General features: G+C 41.6%; 1 protein-coding gene across 1 annotated transcript in view; it reads left to right on the plus strand.

Moving 5' to 3' along the window:
- ITPR2 (inositol 1,4,5-trisphosphate receptor type 2) overlaps nt 1-18,278 on the plus strand; it is a 261,876-nt gene that overhangs the window by 76,275 nt on the left and 167,323 nt on the right. Inside the window, exons 12-21 of the mRNA XM_063357290.1 lie at nt 399-498; nt 647-807; nt 4,245-4,386; nt 6,300-6,458; nt 7,423-7,595; nt 10,126-10,245; nt 10,348-10,533; nt 11,167-11,418; nt 12,550-12,694; nt 13,638-13,788. Of these exons, the coding sequence (XP_063213360.1) occupies nt 399-498; nt 647-807; nt 4,245-4,386; nt 6,300-6,458; nt 7,423-7,595; nt 10,126-10,245; nt 10,348-10,533; nt 11,167-11,418; nt 12,550-12,694; nt 13,638-13,788 (1,589 nt within the window). The remainder of the gene's footprint in view (nt 1-398; nt 499-646; nt 808-4,244; nt 4,387-6,299; nt 6,459-7,422; nt 7,596-10,125; nt 10,246-10,347; nt 10,534-11,166; nt 11,419-12,549; nt 12,695-13,637; nt 13,789-18,278) is intronic.

Genomic DNA, 18,278 nt, shown 5'->3' on the forward strand with positions numbered 1-18,278 from the left:
AAAGGGTTTGTAACTTTGCAGGAAAAAAAAAATAAGAAAAGAATTTGTTTTATTCATGAAATGCATTTCAATTCAGATGAGATTTTGTAGCACCTTCCTTTTAAATTTTTTTTTAAGGAATACTTTACTCCTAGGGTTATATAAATACTTAAAACCAGCATTCTGCATAATCCCAAGATGCTATTTGTTCTTGTTGCAGCTCTGTTCTGGGTGAGAAAGGAGGAGACAAGGGAAAAGGGTACTCTTTTAGGTCTCCCTCACCCTTTTATTATGAGTGGCTGGTGTGAGTCACGCCCTCAAGTCTCATGTCATGGTCATGCGTTGCGTTGCATCCCACCTTGCTCGCTTTAGCTCGGGACTGATCCATCTAACCTGTTATTTGCTTTGTTCTCCTTTAGGAACTCATACGTCCGACTGAGGCATTTGTGCACTAACACTTGGGTCACTAGCACCAGCATTCCAATAGACACTGACGAAGAGAGGCCCGTGATGTTAAAGGTAAACACATATATCTTGGGGTTGAAATCCCAAACTCATTCCTGAAATTCTCTACTGGTGATCTCACTTCTAACATATAAAACGTGCATAATAACTAGGATAAAGGTAAGAGGAATGCTTACCCATATTAAACCAAAAACTCTTGCAGATTGGGACGTGTCAAACAAAAGAGGACAAGGAAGCTTTTGCCATTGTGTCGGTTCCTCTGTCGGAGGTCAGAGACTTGGACTTTGCCAATGATGCAAACAAGGTTCTAGCATCAACTGTTAAAAAGCTGGAGAATGGAACAATAACCCAGAATGAAAGGAGGTTAGTGATTTTTCATTTTTTCCCTCCTAAATTGGTGTTTGGCCGCTTGTGACATCATGGCATCACAGTAATGGGTAAGTTAGTAACATCTGTGTGGACGTAGAGGCAATTGGGAGAGGATGCTTCAGTACTGAGAGTGCTAGCCTGGGGTTAGATTCCATCTCCTTGCTGCATCTCAGGCTGGTCTGTGTATCTTATCTCTACAGTGAGGGCAAACGGCGCTTCCCCAGCTCACTGGCCACATAAATAAATGGGTAGCTCCCTGGGCAAACGCAAAGTGTTTGTCTTAATTTCCTTTGATAAACCACTCCTAAGCTGTAATACAGTAGTCCATTGCATTTGATTCTCATGTACGAGAAAGCCATCTATACAGTGGGCAGCGTGACAGGACTTTTGATTTGCGTGGAGTTCGCTGTACCGCACATTCGTGCTGCGAGAGCAGTAGAAGGAGGTCTCAGAGTGACCAAGAAGCTGCTCCAATAGTCCCTTCCCTTTCTTATTTCTATTTTTCCCTGTTCTCTTTTCCTATATTACATAATTTTGGTATTACCTTTGTATTCATCTCTGTTTCAGCTGTAGCGCTATTAGAATGTCCGTTCTTCTTCGCATCCACCCCTGAATTAAGGGATTTTGTTGTACAATGTAGCCAAATATATCCCGCTGCCAGTGATGTAGTTTGCTATTTGTTTTCAGCTGTCTGTCGTTAAACTGGATATTAGATGGCATCTCTGGCAGTTTTAGTTTGTAACTTCTATTCCACTATGCATCATATACAGCTTGTTGCTGAAAATGTTAATTTTTGGTGATAAAACTGAATTTTTGCTGTCAGTTGTCAGTAGCAATTGGACCAAAATGGTTTAATATCAGGTGGAGGATTTATCATAACAGGCAGATGTGTAATGGCCTGGGTGTTGGTACTCATCCTTGAAAAGCTGGTGGGCCGTTTCATGATTGAGTTGAACCAGAAAGGTATACGACATAACCGAGGCGTGACATCCCTTTATTAACCTTGCACTGCTGTGTCACCGCAGCCCAGTTGTTGCGTGAAACGGGGCCAAGTGGTTTTGGCAGAAGATAAACCCCCTTGCGTTCTAACACTCCTCACCGAGGTGGGAGGCTAGGTGCGGCTAGGTTTAAATTCTGAGTGATGCCCAATTCAGCACTATCAGTCCAATCGCGTTTAATATGTATTAAACTACTACGATTTGGATACACTAATAGTGGACTGCACCTTCAGTCTAGTCGTGCTCCTGAACTAGCACGGCCTCTCTCAAGTTTTGGTCGCGTTCAGTGAGAAAGCGAAACGGCTAGCTACTTAAACAGTGCAGTTTATTTAAACAACAGATATACAGGTTCTTTAGGATTGCCGGTGATAAATACACTGTCTGCAAAGCACGTGCAAATAAAGATATTGCTAAGTATACAAACGCGCGACAAAATTATAAATGATACAGCCTGGCTATAAATGTAGGGTAGAGATTCTCTAGAGAAATTTCTAAGTCCCCGAGAAAGCGCTCGGTGTAATCGAAGTCTTACCCAAAGGCGTCCCTATGTGGGGGAAGAAAGGCTCAGCCTGTCGACTGATCCCGGAAATCAGCGGTGGAATTCTTCGCGATGGTGTCTTCCCTGACATCCCCTCTCTCTTGGGCTATTTTTATATTATTTTTTTATCTTCAAAGTGGAGTTTGAGTGACTTTAGTCATACGTACTTTTATTATGATTAATGTATTCAAGGAGGAGTGTTCACACCTCGGGGGCGGATAGCCTCCGGGATGGAGGTGTGTTTTGGTACATTGTGGTGAGCAAAGTTCGCACAAAAGGACAGCATTTCATCAACATTTGACGAAATGTTGGCTCGGGTAGCGTGTAGGCCGCTTATCAGTTCCGTAGTACCATCTCGTCCCCATATCTGCTATTCGTCACAAGGGAAGGCCACGGAACAAGCGTGTTCCGTTCCATCCCTCGTGTAGTTTCGCAAACAACCTTGTACAGGGAATCACAGATGTTGCATTCTTCGTGTGCTAGCTGCGGCTGTATTCTACCTCAGAAGCCTCTTGATTTTATGACTTTCCTTAATGTGTGAACAATGCTGTATTTTTGTATTCTTGGCCAATTTAGTAATTACTCCACACCAGTATTGTCAAGTCTTGATGCTGACAGATTGGTACAACACATATGTAAAACATTTCAGAGTGGTTTCAGAATAGTGCCATTATTTGTTTGTTCCTGCGATTTCCTTTGGAAAAAAACCCTCTCTCTTCCCTGTCTTATCACCTTCCTGTTTAGCTGAGTAGGGGTCCCAACAGTTTATTCTTGATTCCTCCGTCCTACATCTGCCTTTTCTACTTTTTCTGCTGCGGAGGACCTTGCTGTTCTCCACCAGTGAGCTGAGACTTTTAAAGATGAAGCTCACTCAGAGGGTTTAGCTGAAGAGCCCAGCCCTCTTTTGGGTAATGGAGGCTTTGTGTCTGGCTCCCAGAGATGACTTTGAAAACCTGCTGGGCATCTTCCTGCCACTTTCATAGCATGCCTACAGGTTTAGAAATTATAAGACTTGATGTCCAAATTCAGGTGATGCTTCCCTAGAGGTAGGAGACATGCTGGGCTTTCTTTGTAAAAGATGGCAAGTTCTTTTAAGGGAGATTCATTGAAATCTGTGGGCATCCATACTTCTCTCTGCGTATGCCTGACAAAGGATGTTAGTAACAAGGAGGCAATGACCACTTTTTTTGTTTGTTTTGCATTTTCTGAAGGTAGGACAGAAGGAATTACTAGAGCTTCTGTCATAGAATCATAGAATGGTTTGGGTTGGAAGGGACCTTAAAGATCATCTAGTTCCAACCCCCCTGCCATGGGCAGGGACACCTCCCACTAGACCAGGCTGCTCAAAGCCCCATCCAGTCTGTCCTTTTTAGCACTTGCTTCTGCAAAATCTTTTTTTGTGTAGCAAAGAGTGAAACAAATATAGTCACTTTTCAATAATTTCTTGGGTCAGTAGGGAAATAGTCTAGTGGCAGAATGCTTTTATTCCTCTAGTGAGTCCATCGTCTTGTTTCATGGACCCATGTCTATGGTAAAAGTATAAAAATCCTTGCTAGGCTGTGTAAGAGGGTCTTTCTACTGTTCCTGGGCCTTGAGGCCAGCTGGTATAGATTTTGGATTTCTGAATACTCCGCATCAATCCGGCAGCATGTATTTTTTTCTCCCTTTTTCCTTCTGGTTGTTTTTTAATGCCTTGGTAAACATCTCTGTGATGGATTTAAGCCTCTGCTGAACCAAGGTCTGGAATCCTTAAGTATATGTCAAACTTAACTTTGCAGTGATTGAAGTTCTATTGTGCTAGATAAAGCTTGTTCTAAAAGGTGATTTTCTTTCTTAATGAATCCTAGCAAGTGTTGAAGGACTGTATATAATAGTGATTTGTCTTTTCATTCTAGGTTTGTAACCAAGTTACTGGAAGATCTCATTTTCTTTGTTGCTGATGTGCCTAATAACGGGCAGGAAGTTTTGGATGTGGTCATTACCAAGCCAAACAGGGAACGACAAAAATTAATGAGGGAACAAAATATATTGGCTCAGGTATGTCCTATTGTATTAATAACTTGCTTGTGTTTACAAGAAGATCGTGGGAGAGAGTAATTTGAGAAAATGTTATTTTTACGTAACTTGGCTTATGCCATGTTGGGTTTGTGGCTGGTTGGATTGGATAGATATGATACTATTTAGTCAAGGCTCATGTCTTGGTCTATGAATCAGATAGAAGCATGTCGGATAAGCATTTGACACTGTCCCCCATAGAATTCTCATGGAAAAACTGGCGGCTCATGGCCTGGATGAGCATACGATCTGCTGGATCAAGCACTGGCTGGATGGGCGGTCCCAAAGAATGGTGGTCAATGGAGTTAAATCCAGCTGGCGGCCAGTCACAAGTGGTGTCCCTCAGGGCTCGGTGTTGGGATCATTTCTGTTTAACATCTTTATTGGCGACCTTGATAAGGACATAGAGTGTATCATCAGCAAGTTTGCAGATGACACGAAGCTAAGCGGGAGCGTTGATCTGCATGAGGATAGGGAGGCTCTACAGAGAGACTTGGATAGATTGGACCGATGGGCCAATGCTAACGGTATGAGCGTCAACAAGGCCAAGTGCCAGGTCCTGCACTTGGGCCATGACAACCCCATGCATCGCTACAGGCTTGGGGAAGTGTGGCTGGAGAGCTGCCTGTCAGAAAAGGACCTGAGGGTTCTAGTTGACAAGCGGCTGAACATGAGCCAGCAGTGTGCCCAGGTGGCCAAGAGGGCCAATGGCATCCTGGCTTGTATTAGAAATAGTGTGACCAGCAGAAGGAGGGAGGTGATTGTCCCCCTGTACTCAGCACTGGTGAGGCCACACCTTGGGTATTGTGTCCAGTTTTGGGCACGTCAATACGAGAGAGATATTGAGGTGCTGGAGCGAGTGCAGAGGAGGGCAACGAAGCTGGTGAAGGGCCTGGAGAATAGATCTTATGAGGAGCGATTGAAGGAGCTGGGACTGTTTAGTTTGAGGAAGAGGAGGCTGAGGGGAGACCTCATCGCTCTCTACAACTACTTGAAAGGATGCTGTAGAGAGGTTGGCGCTGGTCTCTTCTCACAGGTAATTAGTGATAGAACAAGAGGGAATTGGTTCAAGCTGCAGCACGGTAGGTTTAGGCTGGACATTAGGAAAAAATTCTTCACAGAAAGAGGGGTTAGACACTGGAATAGGCTGCCCAGGGAGGTGGTGGAGTCACCATCCCTGAATGTGTTTAAGACTCATTTAGATGTGGTGTTAAGGGATATGGTGTGAGGGAGAACTTTGTAGAGTGGAGTTGATGGTTGGACTCGATGATCCCAAGGGTCTTTTCCAACCTAAATGATTCTATGATAGCTTAGTTTCCTGTGATTCTGATGACTTTTAAGACTACAGTTGAATAGCAAATTGTTGACAAAATTTGAAACAAGCTTGCAACGTTTTCCAATCCTGCAAGTGTTCTTTATATAGGAAAAATTATGATGTCCTTATGGATCCCAGACTTGGTTTGTATGAGAGCCAACTTCCATGTAAATAAAAATGAGTATTGTCTTTAAATAACCTGCTGAAATTTAAAAAAAAAAAAAAGAAAAAAATAAAAGAGTTAAAAGGTTGAAATTGGACAGCAGCCAGTATTGTCCTCCTTTCTAGCCAAAGTTAAGGCACTCAACTAACAATGTTTAAAATTGGGAATAGCAATAAAGAGAAAGCAATGTCAATCAAATTGTTGGGAAATGTAAAGCTAAATGCAAAAGCTGTAATGTCTGAGATTGTGCCCCCATTTGTATTTAGTCATATGTAGGTAAGTGCAATGATTCACTTCGGACTTTGGTCAATAAGGCCCTTGTGCTGATCCTGTCAGAGGACATTTCTATTGACTGCTGTAAGTTAAGCAAAAATCTGGGTTTGATTTTTCATTCTCAGCAATTTTGATTTTGAACAGATATTTGGCATCCTCAAAGCTCCTTTTAAGGACAAAGGTGAAGGATCGATGCTGAGACTTGAAGACCTAGGTGACCAGAGATATGCTCCATACAAATACATGTTAAGGTTATGTTACAGAGTTCTCAGACACTCTCAACAGGACTATAGGAAGAACCAGGTCAGTGGTATTCAAAATCTTTTTCCTCCTGGTTCCTATAATTATATACCCTGGGTTTGACATCGCTCTCTGCACTTACAAGTGTGATTCTGTGGTAATGGTGAAAGGACTGGGTTTTGTATGGGTTAGTAGTAAGAAGTCACCATCATATACTGCCTCGTGCTGAGGAGCAGTGTTTGTGTTTTGTAGGCATTTGTATGTGAACTGAATGGTCAGCAATGAATATCATAGGTTTACTGTATACTTTAACAGGCTCAGACTGAGATTGGGGTCCACTGCTTCATTCATCAGCTTTCTTTTATTAAAATTATGCTCTTGGACTCTGGATTATAACGTGGGAAATCTGCAAAACTGTCTGTTTCTGTTGCTTAAATATTTGTAAAGGAATGTCAGTGAATCAGACCAGATGTTATTCTACCAGGTAGCCTGATTTCCCACTGCAGGAGACTCCCCATGAGCAAGAAGTATCTCAGAACATGGTGTCGAGTGCTTTGCACGTTGCAGTGGGGAAGAACTGCACTAACTTTGTAGGACTAAAGGGACTAGAGGTTGAACTGCTATAAGTGGCTTCTTTGTTTTCTTCCTAATGCTTTACAGAAATATTTCTGTCTTGGAGGGAGGGAAAGGAGGGAGGGAAGACTCAGAAAAGAAAGCTTCTTAAATGTTATAAAAAACTTCTTGGGTTTTCCTTTCAAAAAAATTGGTTGTGACTTCTTGAATTTTGTATATCTTTTCATGAATTCATTCCTTTGGTTTATGAAAGAATAAGACGAGTTAGTCATCCCTGGTATTGAATGTTCCTTGGGGTACATATGTCAGGTGTTCCGATGTTCTTTTGTTCAGGCCAGTTCAGAGAGGAAAGTTTTGAGGGTTATTTTGATTGCTAATTGAACTGGATGCTTCTGGTTCTAAAAGAAAAACATTTCTGCTTAATAGGTCATCATGAGAATTTATATTTTTTCAGGAATATATTGCTAAGAACTTCTGCGTCATGCAGTCCCAGATCGGTTATGATATTCTGGCAGAAGACACCATCACAGCTTTGTTGCACAACAACAGAAAACTGCTAGAGAAACACATCACGGCTAAAGAAATAGAAACGTTTGTTAATTTACTCAGGAGAAATCGAGAGCCAAGGTTTGAAGTGGTCCATGTAACATTCTTTTTCTGTATTGATAGGCTATTTGCAGTAGCTGTGAATCTGCCTACTATTCATAGTTTTGTTGTCTCTTTCTCCCAGCTTAATTTTTTTTTGACCTGGCAGACAAAAACCCGCATGTACAGTGTCACACTAAAAACCATCAGAACTACCTTTAATTCTTGGGATTTGACCGTATCTGCATTTCAGAAAAACTAGAACCTGTTTTTACTTTGCAGGACAATTTTGAAAATTTGTTTTTAGTTCCAAGTGGACAAGGATAAATAAACAGAAATTTTAATTTCTCATAACTCTGCAGCTCCTCTGTAAAACTGCCTCTTGGTTGGTTCCCCTGCTAATAATCTTGGTGCAAATTACACAGTTGTCCATTTTTCTGAGCTTTTATTAATATTAGTTTTCCTGGAGGTTCTGATTCCAGGTCAGACTGAACGGGGCCTAGGGTGCTGAACATCCCAGTAAACATGTGTCCTAGACCAGATGTTGTTCCAAATGAAAAATTCTGGCCTTGAACTTCTCTCAGTTGGAAATTTTTTTGATTAGCTTTGGGTCAGAATATAAAGGATTTTTTTTTTTTTAATGGAAAATCTGTCTATTTTTTTTCATTGGATTTTCAGGTGTAAAATTACCAAAGTAATACAAATATAAGAAATTAATGTACTGAAGGCCAAATAATGTCCTCTGTAATTGTGAATACTGTTTTTCTGTTAGTGATTAAGGATATTGCTCAAGGCCCTGGTGCTTCACTGCTTCAATTATTCTCTATATGTCTGCAGCCGTTTTGCCTCACTGTAATCTCATTGCCTCTCCCATGCTAACCTGTCGTGGGTTTGGTCAGTACTAAGAGAAAAGCACATGAAATCAGGTCATGCTCAGTGCTGAAGGGTCCTAGTGTTTATTGACAATCTCATGTCACTTTTTTTTTGTGATGGAGGGTGTCATAGTATTTGTTGCATAACTACATTGTGCAGCTGCTGTGTATTCACTTCTTTAAGGCTCGAGTCCTGAAAGCTATAAATGTTTGAAAAATGAACCTTTCCAAGGTGGTGCAATCTGAACAGTAAAGGCTTGATTTCCTGACGCTTATTTTCATGGAGAGTCTCGCAGACTTTTGCAGCATTACTTGTGTGAGAATTGTGGCGGTATGCTCTAAAACACATGAGCTATAAAAACATAAAACCTTCCCAAGTTTTAGCTCCAATTAAGTAACTCCCCCATAATTCTATGTAATTATGTACTGTTTACTTAATATTATCTTTGTGATGCAATGTTACTGTGTGTGCTGTTAATTACCTGTTGCCACAAAGCTTCATTTCAGTGGTGGGTAAAATTGTTCCAAAGCGTACCCTCAAAATGCTTTCTGCACTCATCCCTTGCAGTTCTCAAACTTCTGCGGGGAGTGTGGTTGGTGCTAACACAGGATATTCTGATTCCCTCTGGTAGGATGATCATCTATAGATGTTCAAACTATTGTATCCTTGAACGCCCGACAGTAGATGCTCAAATTTTTTACCTGGATTTCTAAGGAAGTGGAGTATATGATCTGTGTGAGCCTGCTCATATCTGTGCCTCCACCAGCTCTTGAGCCTCTTGCCCAGTTTTAGCTACATTTGCTAGAGGAGTGGTGGGCTCAGAGATACACAGTTCCTATGAATGTCATTGAAAGAAGAAGCTACATAGAGAGAAGAGGCCCTTATATTATTCCAGTGAGGCAAAGGCTGCAATATGGACTGTTAATACACATAGAAGACTCCATGAAAGAGAGACAAGACGCAGATACCTAATGAATGTCGCAACTGTGAAGAAAGCTTCAACATGAACCTTGTTAAACATCAGAAGACCTAAATTTGAGAGGCAAATTCATAGGAAACTGATTTCCATGCAAAGCTTTGTTATTTCTGCTTTACGTGGAATGACCTCTTTGAATACAGAGATCATGTCTTCAGGTCCTGCCAGATCTTCAGTCTTCACTAATTGTTGGCTGTGTCACTTCAGAGATTTTAAATGGCATCTTTAAAAGGTGGAGATGTGGACTCCTCCAGTGGAATGGAGAGGGCACACGGCTATCTCCAGCACAAGGAAACATCTCCTTGCTACTTGGGTTAGGCAGACGCGTGCTACCTGGTGGGGAAGATGGGTGAGAACATGTACTCTTGCTTTTGGTTCCTGACAAGGACAAGGGCCTTCAGTGGAGCTCCCCTGCCTCAGGCTGCTCCTGACTTCTGGCACAACTCTTTGGCCTTTGATTTGCTGAGAAGTGTCACACTTGGAAATTCTTCTTTTCACTCCCTGACTGATTCTTCAGCACCATTCAGAGTGACTCTCAAAGCTATTACTCATCTTTATCTGTTGTGAGTTGCAATAGTATTAATCAGCAAAGATCATATGTTGATAAATCTTGTGATTTATGCTCCCTTGAGCATATTAGTGATGGATGCTAGAGTTTTCTACTGCAGTGTTTCTGTGTAGTATTTTAAGTCTCATGTTCTGTTGCATCTGTGTTTTTTGCAGGTTCTTGGATTATCTATCGGACCTGTGTGTATCTAACACCACAGCAATACCAGTAACTCAGGAACTCATCTGCAAGTTTATGCTGAGCCCAGGGAATGCTGACATTCTCATTCAGACCAAGTGAGCATCCGTAATCAGAACATACCTTTTTTGTTACCTGCTTTGTTGTTATATTTGTAGCAGTTTTCTAGTGGGTCCATTGTGAATGGTTTGTGTTTGCAGGCTGGTTTCGACACAAATGGACAATCCCTTGGAATGCCCAGTCATATCGGATGACATTGATGAAGAGGAAGTGTGGCTTTACTGGATTGACAGTAACAAGGAGCCTCATGGCAAAGCCATCAGGCATCTGGCTCAGGAGGCGAAGGAGGGCACAAAAGCTGATTTGGAAGTTCTTACCTACTACAGGTAAAACTGCTTATTGAAATGGAAGAAAATGTAAACTCTCTGAAGATCCTGGTTCTGTTCTTATCCAGTTCATTTCCCAGTATCAAAAAAGGAAGCCATGTCATGCCAGAAAGTGAGATTAAAAGTTTATTTCAGATTTTTCCTGTAGGAAGCATCACAATATCTGCTGTCTGTTCTGGAATAATCTTGATTTTTTTTTTGCTTATGACAGTTTTTTGCATCTCTTTATCATTTGGCCTCTTACCTTTTATTTATTGGGCTTTATTTTTAGGTTGTGCTGTCCTGTAAGCAAGGCATGCTCTGAGGGAGGAACGTCCCGAGGATTAGAGGGGAAATGGAATCATGGAGCAGTGTCTTACACTGATTGAGAATGAATAGTCCAAATGCTTCAGCCTTCCATTGAACAATACTTCCTTTGTGTTTCAAAGGCAGCCCAGTCTTCATGGGGGCTGGAGCGTGACATTAGTATTTTTAATGGCAAGTTGATTCCTTGCTTAGCAAAGTCACTCCTGTTATTTTTTAGGATTTATATCAGAAAGGCTGACATCAGGCTTGTAAAGTGAGATTCTGAGGTACCTTGTTTCATTTCCAACTGGTTTCTTTGAACAGCATATGTTATTGCCTGTTTTTAAGGTACCAACTGAACCTCTTTGCAAGAATGTGCCTGGACCGCCAATATCTTGCCATCAACCAGATTTCTGCACAGCTGTCGGTAGACTTGATCCTACGATGTATGTCTGATGAAAGCCTCCCTTTCGACCTCCGGGCTTCTTTTTGTCGGCTGATGCTACACATGCACGTGGACAGAGATCCTCAGGAATCTGTGGTACCTGTCAGATATGCCAGATTGTGGACTGAAATTCCTACTAAGATCACAATTCATGAGTGAGTTGAAAGTGTTTCAAACTAAAGTGCAAAAGTGTAATGGTTTGTCTCAGAACAAAATGGTTGTAGATGTCTAATGTCAACAGAACACATATGTGAAAAGGTGTTTTGTTGCAGAGCAGAGAGGGATTAATTATTGTTACTCTTGGAAACTTCCAGGAGTTACTAACTCTTGGAAAGTTGAAGTAACTTTCCATTATTGTTACTCCTTGAAACTTCTTGGAAAGTTTTCCATGTAGCTTTCCATGGAAATATTTCAATTTCATTTTTCACTGTGTTCTTATAGGGAACAAGCTGGAGAAAAACGGAATGGCTTTTTCTCAAACCAACTGAACTTGAAGTAATCCAATTGTGTCTAACATTACAGGTTTGCTAGGCTGGAACTCAGTTTTATACTTCAAGCTCAACTGAAAGCCACAGTTGGAAAGCCAGGATTTACAGTTAGGTACAGCTATTGCCCCAGAAACAGTTCAGAGAGGCTTTGGCCTCCACCCAGCACAGTACTTAAGCACGTGTTAAATTTAAGTATGGGAGAAGGACTCATTGACTTCAGTGGAAACCCTCTCTGGCTTAATTGATTTGATGGAGCAGCGCCACTGGGGTAGACCCAGACAGGGAGTATCTGGCTGAAGAGAGAAAGAGGAAGAAGTACAGCAGTGCAGCAGACAGTATTGCTTCTGTTACTGAGATGAAGGACTGTTTTGACATATATGAAAAATCAGTCCTAGTTGGTAGTGCAAAGGAAGAAGCTGACTGTCCCGAGCTGCTTTCCTAATCTGCTGTCTTCCTCGCAGAAATAGTAAACTCTGGCTGATGGGGTAGAGAGGGCAGCTGAGACTTAGTGCCTTATTGAGTTGCCACAGTGAGATTTAAGAGTGCTCTCTGCCAGAACCATAGTATTTTCCTGTCTCTTATTCCTGTTCACTGAAATACTTCCTGGTACTGTTGGAGGGAAGGTTTGTGCATCCTCTTTGCCTATCTATGCAGAATCAGCTGACCTCTACCCCTTCTCCTTACAGAGAACTGACAGTAATTTTATAGCATTGTGATTGGTTTGTTTTTAATTTAGTGACAACTGATCCTGATATCAGAGGTGTTTAATTTTCTTTCCTTCCTTGCCTTGCATTGTAGGTATGATTCTTTCACAGACTCTTCGAGAAATGAAATGAAGAGGAAGTTTGCGCTCACTATGGAATTTGTAGAAGAGTACTTGAAAGAAGTTGTAAATCAGCCCTTTCCTTTTGGAGACAAAGAGAAAAATAAACTTACATTTGAGGTACTTCTCAGCTATGTGTGTCCTATTCACAGTATTCCTCCTCATTTTAGTTAAGTTGACGTTGGCTCTTTCGAAACAAAGATAGTTGCAGAATAAATGTCAGTGTAAAATGTCCTAAAGAAACACCAGTTCCTAATTCCAGTGTTCTTGGTGATGACTGTTACTGCAGAAAATAATATTACTGTCTGCCGTCAAACAGATTCTTTTTTTTTTTCCATCCTTCTCCTGAAATGGTTGCATTTCAGTGGCAGGAGGGAAGGGACTGTGTCCACATGACCTTTCTCTCCACATCAGTGAATTAACATGCAGGGATTCTTCTGTATAAGTAAGTACCATTCTCTGTGTAAGATATGACACTGAAGGAAATACTCTGAATAACCTAATCTTGTGTTTTAAATATTTTTAGATAGGAACTTTAGATAGGCCTAAATCTTCTACATTGAAATAACATTCAACAGAGCGGTAATGCTTACAGCTTTTATAGCTCTTCCTCTAGCCTACCTCCCAAACTTTGTCGCTACTGCCTCTGGTCATCTGAAATGACCTCTGTTCAAACTTACCAGCGTTGTCTTACTCTTCTTCTGACTTCCATCTTCCCCACAGCTGCTGCCCCTTTAAACAATTTCCTGGAGTCTTTCTTCTCAATCTTACGTATCTTCCCAGATGTAATTGTCTCTCTTCATGCCTTCCTAAATCTCGTGTTGGTTTTGCTCTCTGTTGTAATTTGACTGACCAATTGTTTTGCCTAACTCTGAAAAACATTTGATGTCACTGGCTTTAGTCCAAGGCTCATTTAAATCAGTGGAAAGACTTGTACTAATTTGAATTCTCTCTAGATCTGGATCTCTGTGAAAGCTGCTGTGTGAAATGAAACCATATTGCACAGCCAAATACCACAAAGGTTGCCGATACATCCTTCATTTTTAATTTCTTTTTCTCATAGGTGGTACATCTGGCTCGAAACCTCATATACTTTGGCTTTTATAGTTTTAGTGAGCTTCTCAGACTGACCCGGACGCTGCTGGCAATTCTAGATATTGTTCAAGTTCCTATATCATCATACTTCGAAAGGTTGAGCAAGTTTCAGGATGGAGGTGAGAGAAGCAGCAAAGACTGTTATTCCAGCGTGTAATTCATTATTTAGGTTGGAAATAATTTATTGATCTTTCAAGGTTCTTTATTCCCCCATAAACCCACCTATGGGAATGTACTGTAGGATACATTAAGACGGTCAGCTAAAAAGGAACCTTTTTGAACAGACCTGCAGACTTCATGACTTGTGGTTACTGTGTTGGTCCTACTGCTCCTTTGCTTGTTTGGAACTGAACTTTCACATGTGGATCTAAGCCTCAGCCTCCTTTGTGCTGAACATCCCAAGCAAGTGCAGATGGCATTTGCCTGGGCACGGTGATTATGTTGGCTCATATGTGGCCCCAGTGTTTATTAGTCATTTTAGTACTTCATTGAAAGGGAGAATAAGATGTTACTGGTCCCACAGCTGCAGAAGCTCCAGATGAGGCCATCCTCTGCATGCGTTTGTCAGTTTAGAATATTTTTTTTTTTTTAACCCAGACCAGAATGCCTAGTTGACAGCCCCAGGACAATGCTGTATGTCCCACTGCCTTTTCTACCATGGCTTAAAACTGGGTTGAAGAATGAGCATGCCAGGAAGGTGCTGAAACATAGCAGTTTAGTTTTCTGGTGTGCGTGGAAGGGAGGTGTGACAGTCATGTGTGCTTGAGGGTCCAGGAGACCGGCTGATGGCAAATTCTGTTTTAATATGTGGCTGCAGTAAGTACCATTGCGCTGCCAATTGTCCCACAGCACCAAAAAGGATGAGCTGTCTTGTTTGAAACAACAATTACTTTGTATTTTCTCTGGGAAGCCTTTTCGTAGCCTTGAGTTTTCCTAATCATCATTTTGCTCAGTTTTCCTAATCATCATTTTTGCTACAGGTGCCCTGCCTGAGTGTGCCATCCTTCATAACGGTTTTCTTCTTTGAGGTTTCACATACTCTGGAGAAGCATGGACTGTCATTGTCATCTCTGGGCCAAGAAGTCTTGTGCTTGATTTTCTTGATCTGTCCTCCATCACTGCCAGGACACTTTACTGAAAGCCCCTGAAAGTCTTTCCTGAGATGCTGCGCGCGCTAACGTGTGCTATAGCTGGCTGCAGTCCCTCTACAGCACTAGAGAAAGGCTGTATGTTCAGACACTTGGAATTACGTTTTCCTTTTTTTTTGTCCCTGAAATACTGCATTGCAGACTCTATTCTTAAATGGCTCTGGACACAGTTTGACTCCAGATAAAATCTTGGCGTATTGGCAAGATGGAACATGCAGATGTGCTTCTTCCATCTAGTTTCTCTCTCTGCTCAAGTCTTTACTCCTGGTTATACATCTCATTCAATGTTTTTACTCACCTTCATTACTCATAAAATTGTGTTTCATCCTTAATTCCCTTTTATTTCTGTTGAAGCGTTTCCATTCAGGCTGTGTAGGAGAGGAAAGAACCACCCACTAAGTGCAAACAGACCTGCTCTCAGTTATACTAATTTCCAGAGCAATTCCATGCAAATCAATGAATTTACTCTGAAATAAATGAGTGTGAAGGAATGCAGAAAAAGCCACCACCATGCAAATGGAAGCTCCATAGCCTTGTTAGTAACACTCAAACATTGACAGAAGCCTTGCTGGAAACTTCTGTCACGCATCTGTTTTTGTCTCACATTCTTTCAGCAAAAAAGGCACGGAACAAAGGTGGGATTTTTTGTATGTCTTTCATTAGCTTTGGCCTTTATACAGATTCCTTAGACTTCTTTCTAGGTTGTAGTGTCTCTGTGGATGTTTATCTTTTAAACACTGTATCAGTTCAGGTCAGGATGTGACAATCCACTGGTGATCTTTTGGAAATGATCTGTGGGTTGGTTTGGTCGGTTTTTTTTCCCCCTTTTGTTGCAAACTATATGGCTAGAAAGCCCATTGCTTTAGAGAAGGTTTTTTGCTGGCTCAGACTGTTTTCAGTTGCGTCTGCCATCTTAAGGGAGACCAGAGACAGAGATAATGGCCGTGCTGTCTAGGCTTAAAAATAGGCATTGAAATTTTGCTGCAGAGACACGGGTGTTCTTACATTGAAATAGCTGTAAGATTTGCTGGAGAGGCCTTCTGCAGTCTTTGACAAAAGAAAAGGATGCCGTTTTTGGATGGTCGTATCTTATTTTCAGCTTCCCTCTTCTGATTGACAGGTCATAAAACAAATGAACTGTGCATTCACTTTGCAGTTGAGACAGAATGATCCCGAATGTTTATCTGTCTGCTGCGCCCAAGCATTTTACCATTCTTCCTTCTTCCTCTGGAGGTTCATACTTACCTACCCATGGGCAGCGTTAGGCTATGAAGACGCAGATGTCCAAGGATGCGTAATTTAGAAGCAGTTTAAGCAGTTTTGTAAGTCCTATTTAGTATTTCTGAGCACCCAGCTCATAGAACTTCATGCCCATAGAACGTATTCAGTGTCTGAAGAACATATTACTCAAGCAAAGCAAGGGAGTATTTGTAAGAAAAAACCCACACAAAACCCAATCAGCATTAACTTTAGTTGCAGATTAAGATTAGAGAGGGAGCTCGAGAAGAAAGCATCAGGTATTGTAGTTGCTTACATTCTGGAGACCACTGCTGTGGCTGAAATGTCGAGTGTAACTTCTGCCTACCTTTATTTCATGTGGAAGCCTGCTGGTGAGGAATGAATCAGACCATAGCAGCAGGAGTTTGGATAGCATAAGTTGCTCTAGTTTCTGGGGCTGAGAGAGCTTGTGTCTGCTGAGTATTTGGCTCCACTCCTTCTTTTTTCTTTCCCCCCTTTCCCTCCTGTTGTTTTTTTTTTTTGTTTGTTTTGGTTTTTTTTTTTTTTTTTTTTTTAAAAGCACACACACAGATGTTGGGTAGCAGTCCCTTTAAAACCAGCCTCGTGGTTGTCTTGCACCCATATCCTGACTGCGTCTTTGCTACAAGGTAATGAGAAGGTTTCAGTGAGGCCCTAAACACACAGAGCCCTTGACCTGCTTGTGTGCTCTCTGCCTTGCTAGGTGTCACTGAGCTGTAGCTGAGGTGCAATGTGTCCACACCATGCCAGAAAGAGCTGAGCTCAGGGGATTTGCTGGCTTGTGCTGTGGTGTTGTTGGCTACTTCTGTGTCCAGTCTTTTCAGACTTCATGAACTTCTGCTTGAGCCCACAGTAAGGGGCAGAAAGTGTTTTCTGTCTGAATGGTGGTGGTAGGCTGGGACTTACGTGCCTCTGCATGTGTTGGGCTGTAGAGGATGTTAACTGTGAGTGAGTCTTGACTTCGACTGGGCTTGAGTCTGCGTTTGATAGGGAGACCTTGCTGTATTAGGGCTGCTGAAACAGGCCTTTGTATGAGATGATCATGTGTCTTAATGATGCTCCTGTACTTTCTGTATCTTCTGGGGGAAGGGGAAAGACCAGGGGTCTGATTCTACAGTGCCTTGCATCTTGTGCAGTCACGTTTACCCAAACAATTTTGACCCCAAAGGTGCCGATGTTACCTAGGTCTTGTGGAGTCTGGGTCGTCCTTGTCCAGGATCCACTAGGGATCCTGAGGAGTGAACAGGCCAACAGAGAAATTAGTCTCAGGAATTTCATCTAGATCCCTCCTCACTCTGACAGTAAGGATTGTTCACCAGGCAAAGCTGTAGGTATACATTGCTTTTCAATTTTACAGTACTTATAAGATCGTACATCAAAGGTTCCCCTTCTCCTTTTACACAGATATCCCCTCTCTCTGTTATAAAACTAAGTTGTTGAGAACATCTGTTAGTTGTTTTATCAGTTACCTGCCTTGGGTTTTTATTGTCCCTTTTAACTTACAATCCTGATCTGAGACTATTGAGTAAAAAGGATTACAATAGGAAGTAACTCAGCCTGTTTTTTTGTGGTTTTCGAAAATTTTCTAAATTGCCCTGGCATTGTCTAAAGTCAGGATGGTCTGTTGGTTTTTTCCATAAAATACAGACTGATGGATTGTTCCCTGCCCTTGTTCAGGATGGTGGGAGCCCTCCGTCCAGTCAGTTAGGGGTGAGGGTGAGTTCTTCATGTCTTTGGAGAGATCAGATTCTGCTCTCCCATCTCTCTCCAGACTGTGGCAAGGATCTCACTCCGTAGCATCCTCTCTGGCAGGTCCAATACTTGCAACATTCAGATCGTACCTTTGCACACAGAGAACTGCAGGTAGGTGTCCCTCCAACAAATTGTTGCTCCAGGCATGTGCACGTTTACACAGCTTCTTTCTTAAGGAAAGTTAGCTTCCCTGAGTTGCAAAACTTATTACACTGATGTTCTTTTTTTTTTTTTTTTAAAAAAAAAAAAAAAAAGGTTAAGGTTGTACCTGTTGTGGGTTTGTGTGTGTACTGTGAATGTGTGGAAGTAAATTGTTAGTTTTGGAGATTATAAAAGTTGTGGGGTTTTGTTGGTTTTTTGGTGGTTTTTATTTTTTTTTTTAATCCATTCAGGCAGTGATCACAAATATCTAGGCATTAGCTTTAGTTCAGTAAGAACACGTATTTCGTATT

The sequence above is a fragment of the Chroicocephalus ridibundus genome, chromosome 1, assembly GCF_963924245.1.
Source record: "Chroicocephalus ridibundus chromosome 1, bChrRid1.1, whole genome shotgun sequence".
Taxonomy (NCBI): Eukaryota; Metazoa; Chordata; class Aves; order Charadriiformes; family Laridae; genus Chroicocephalus; species Chroicocephalus ridibundus.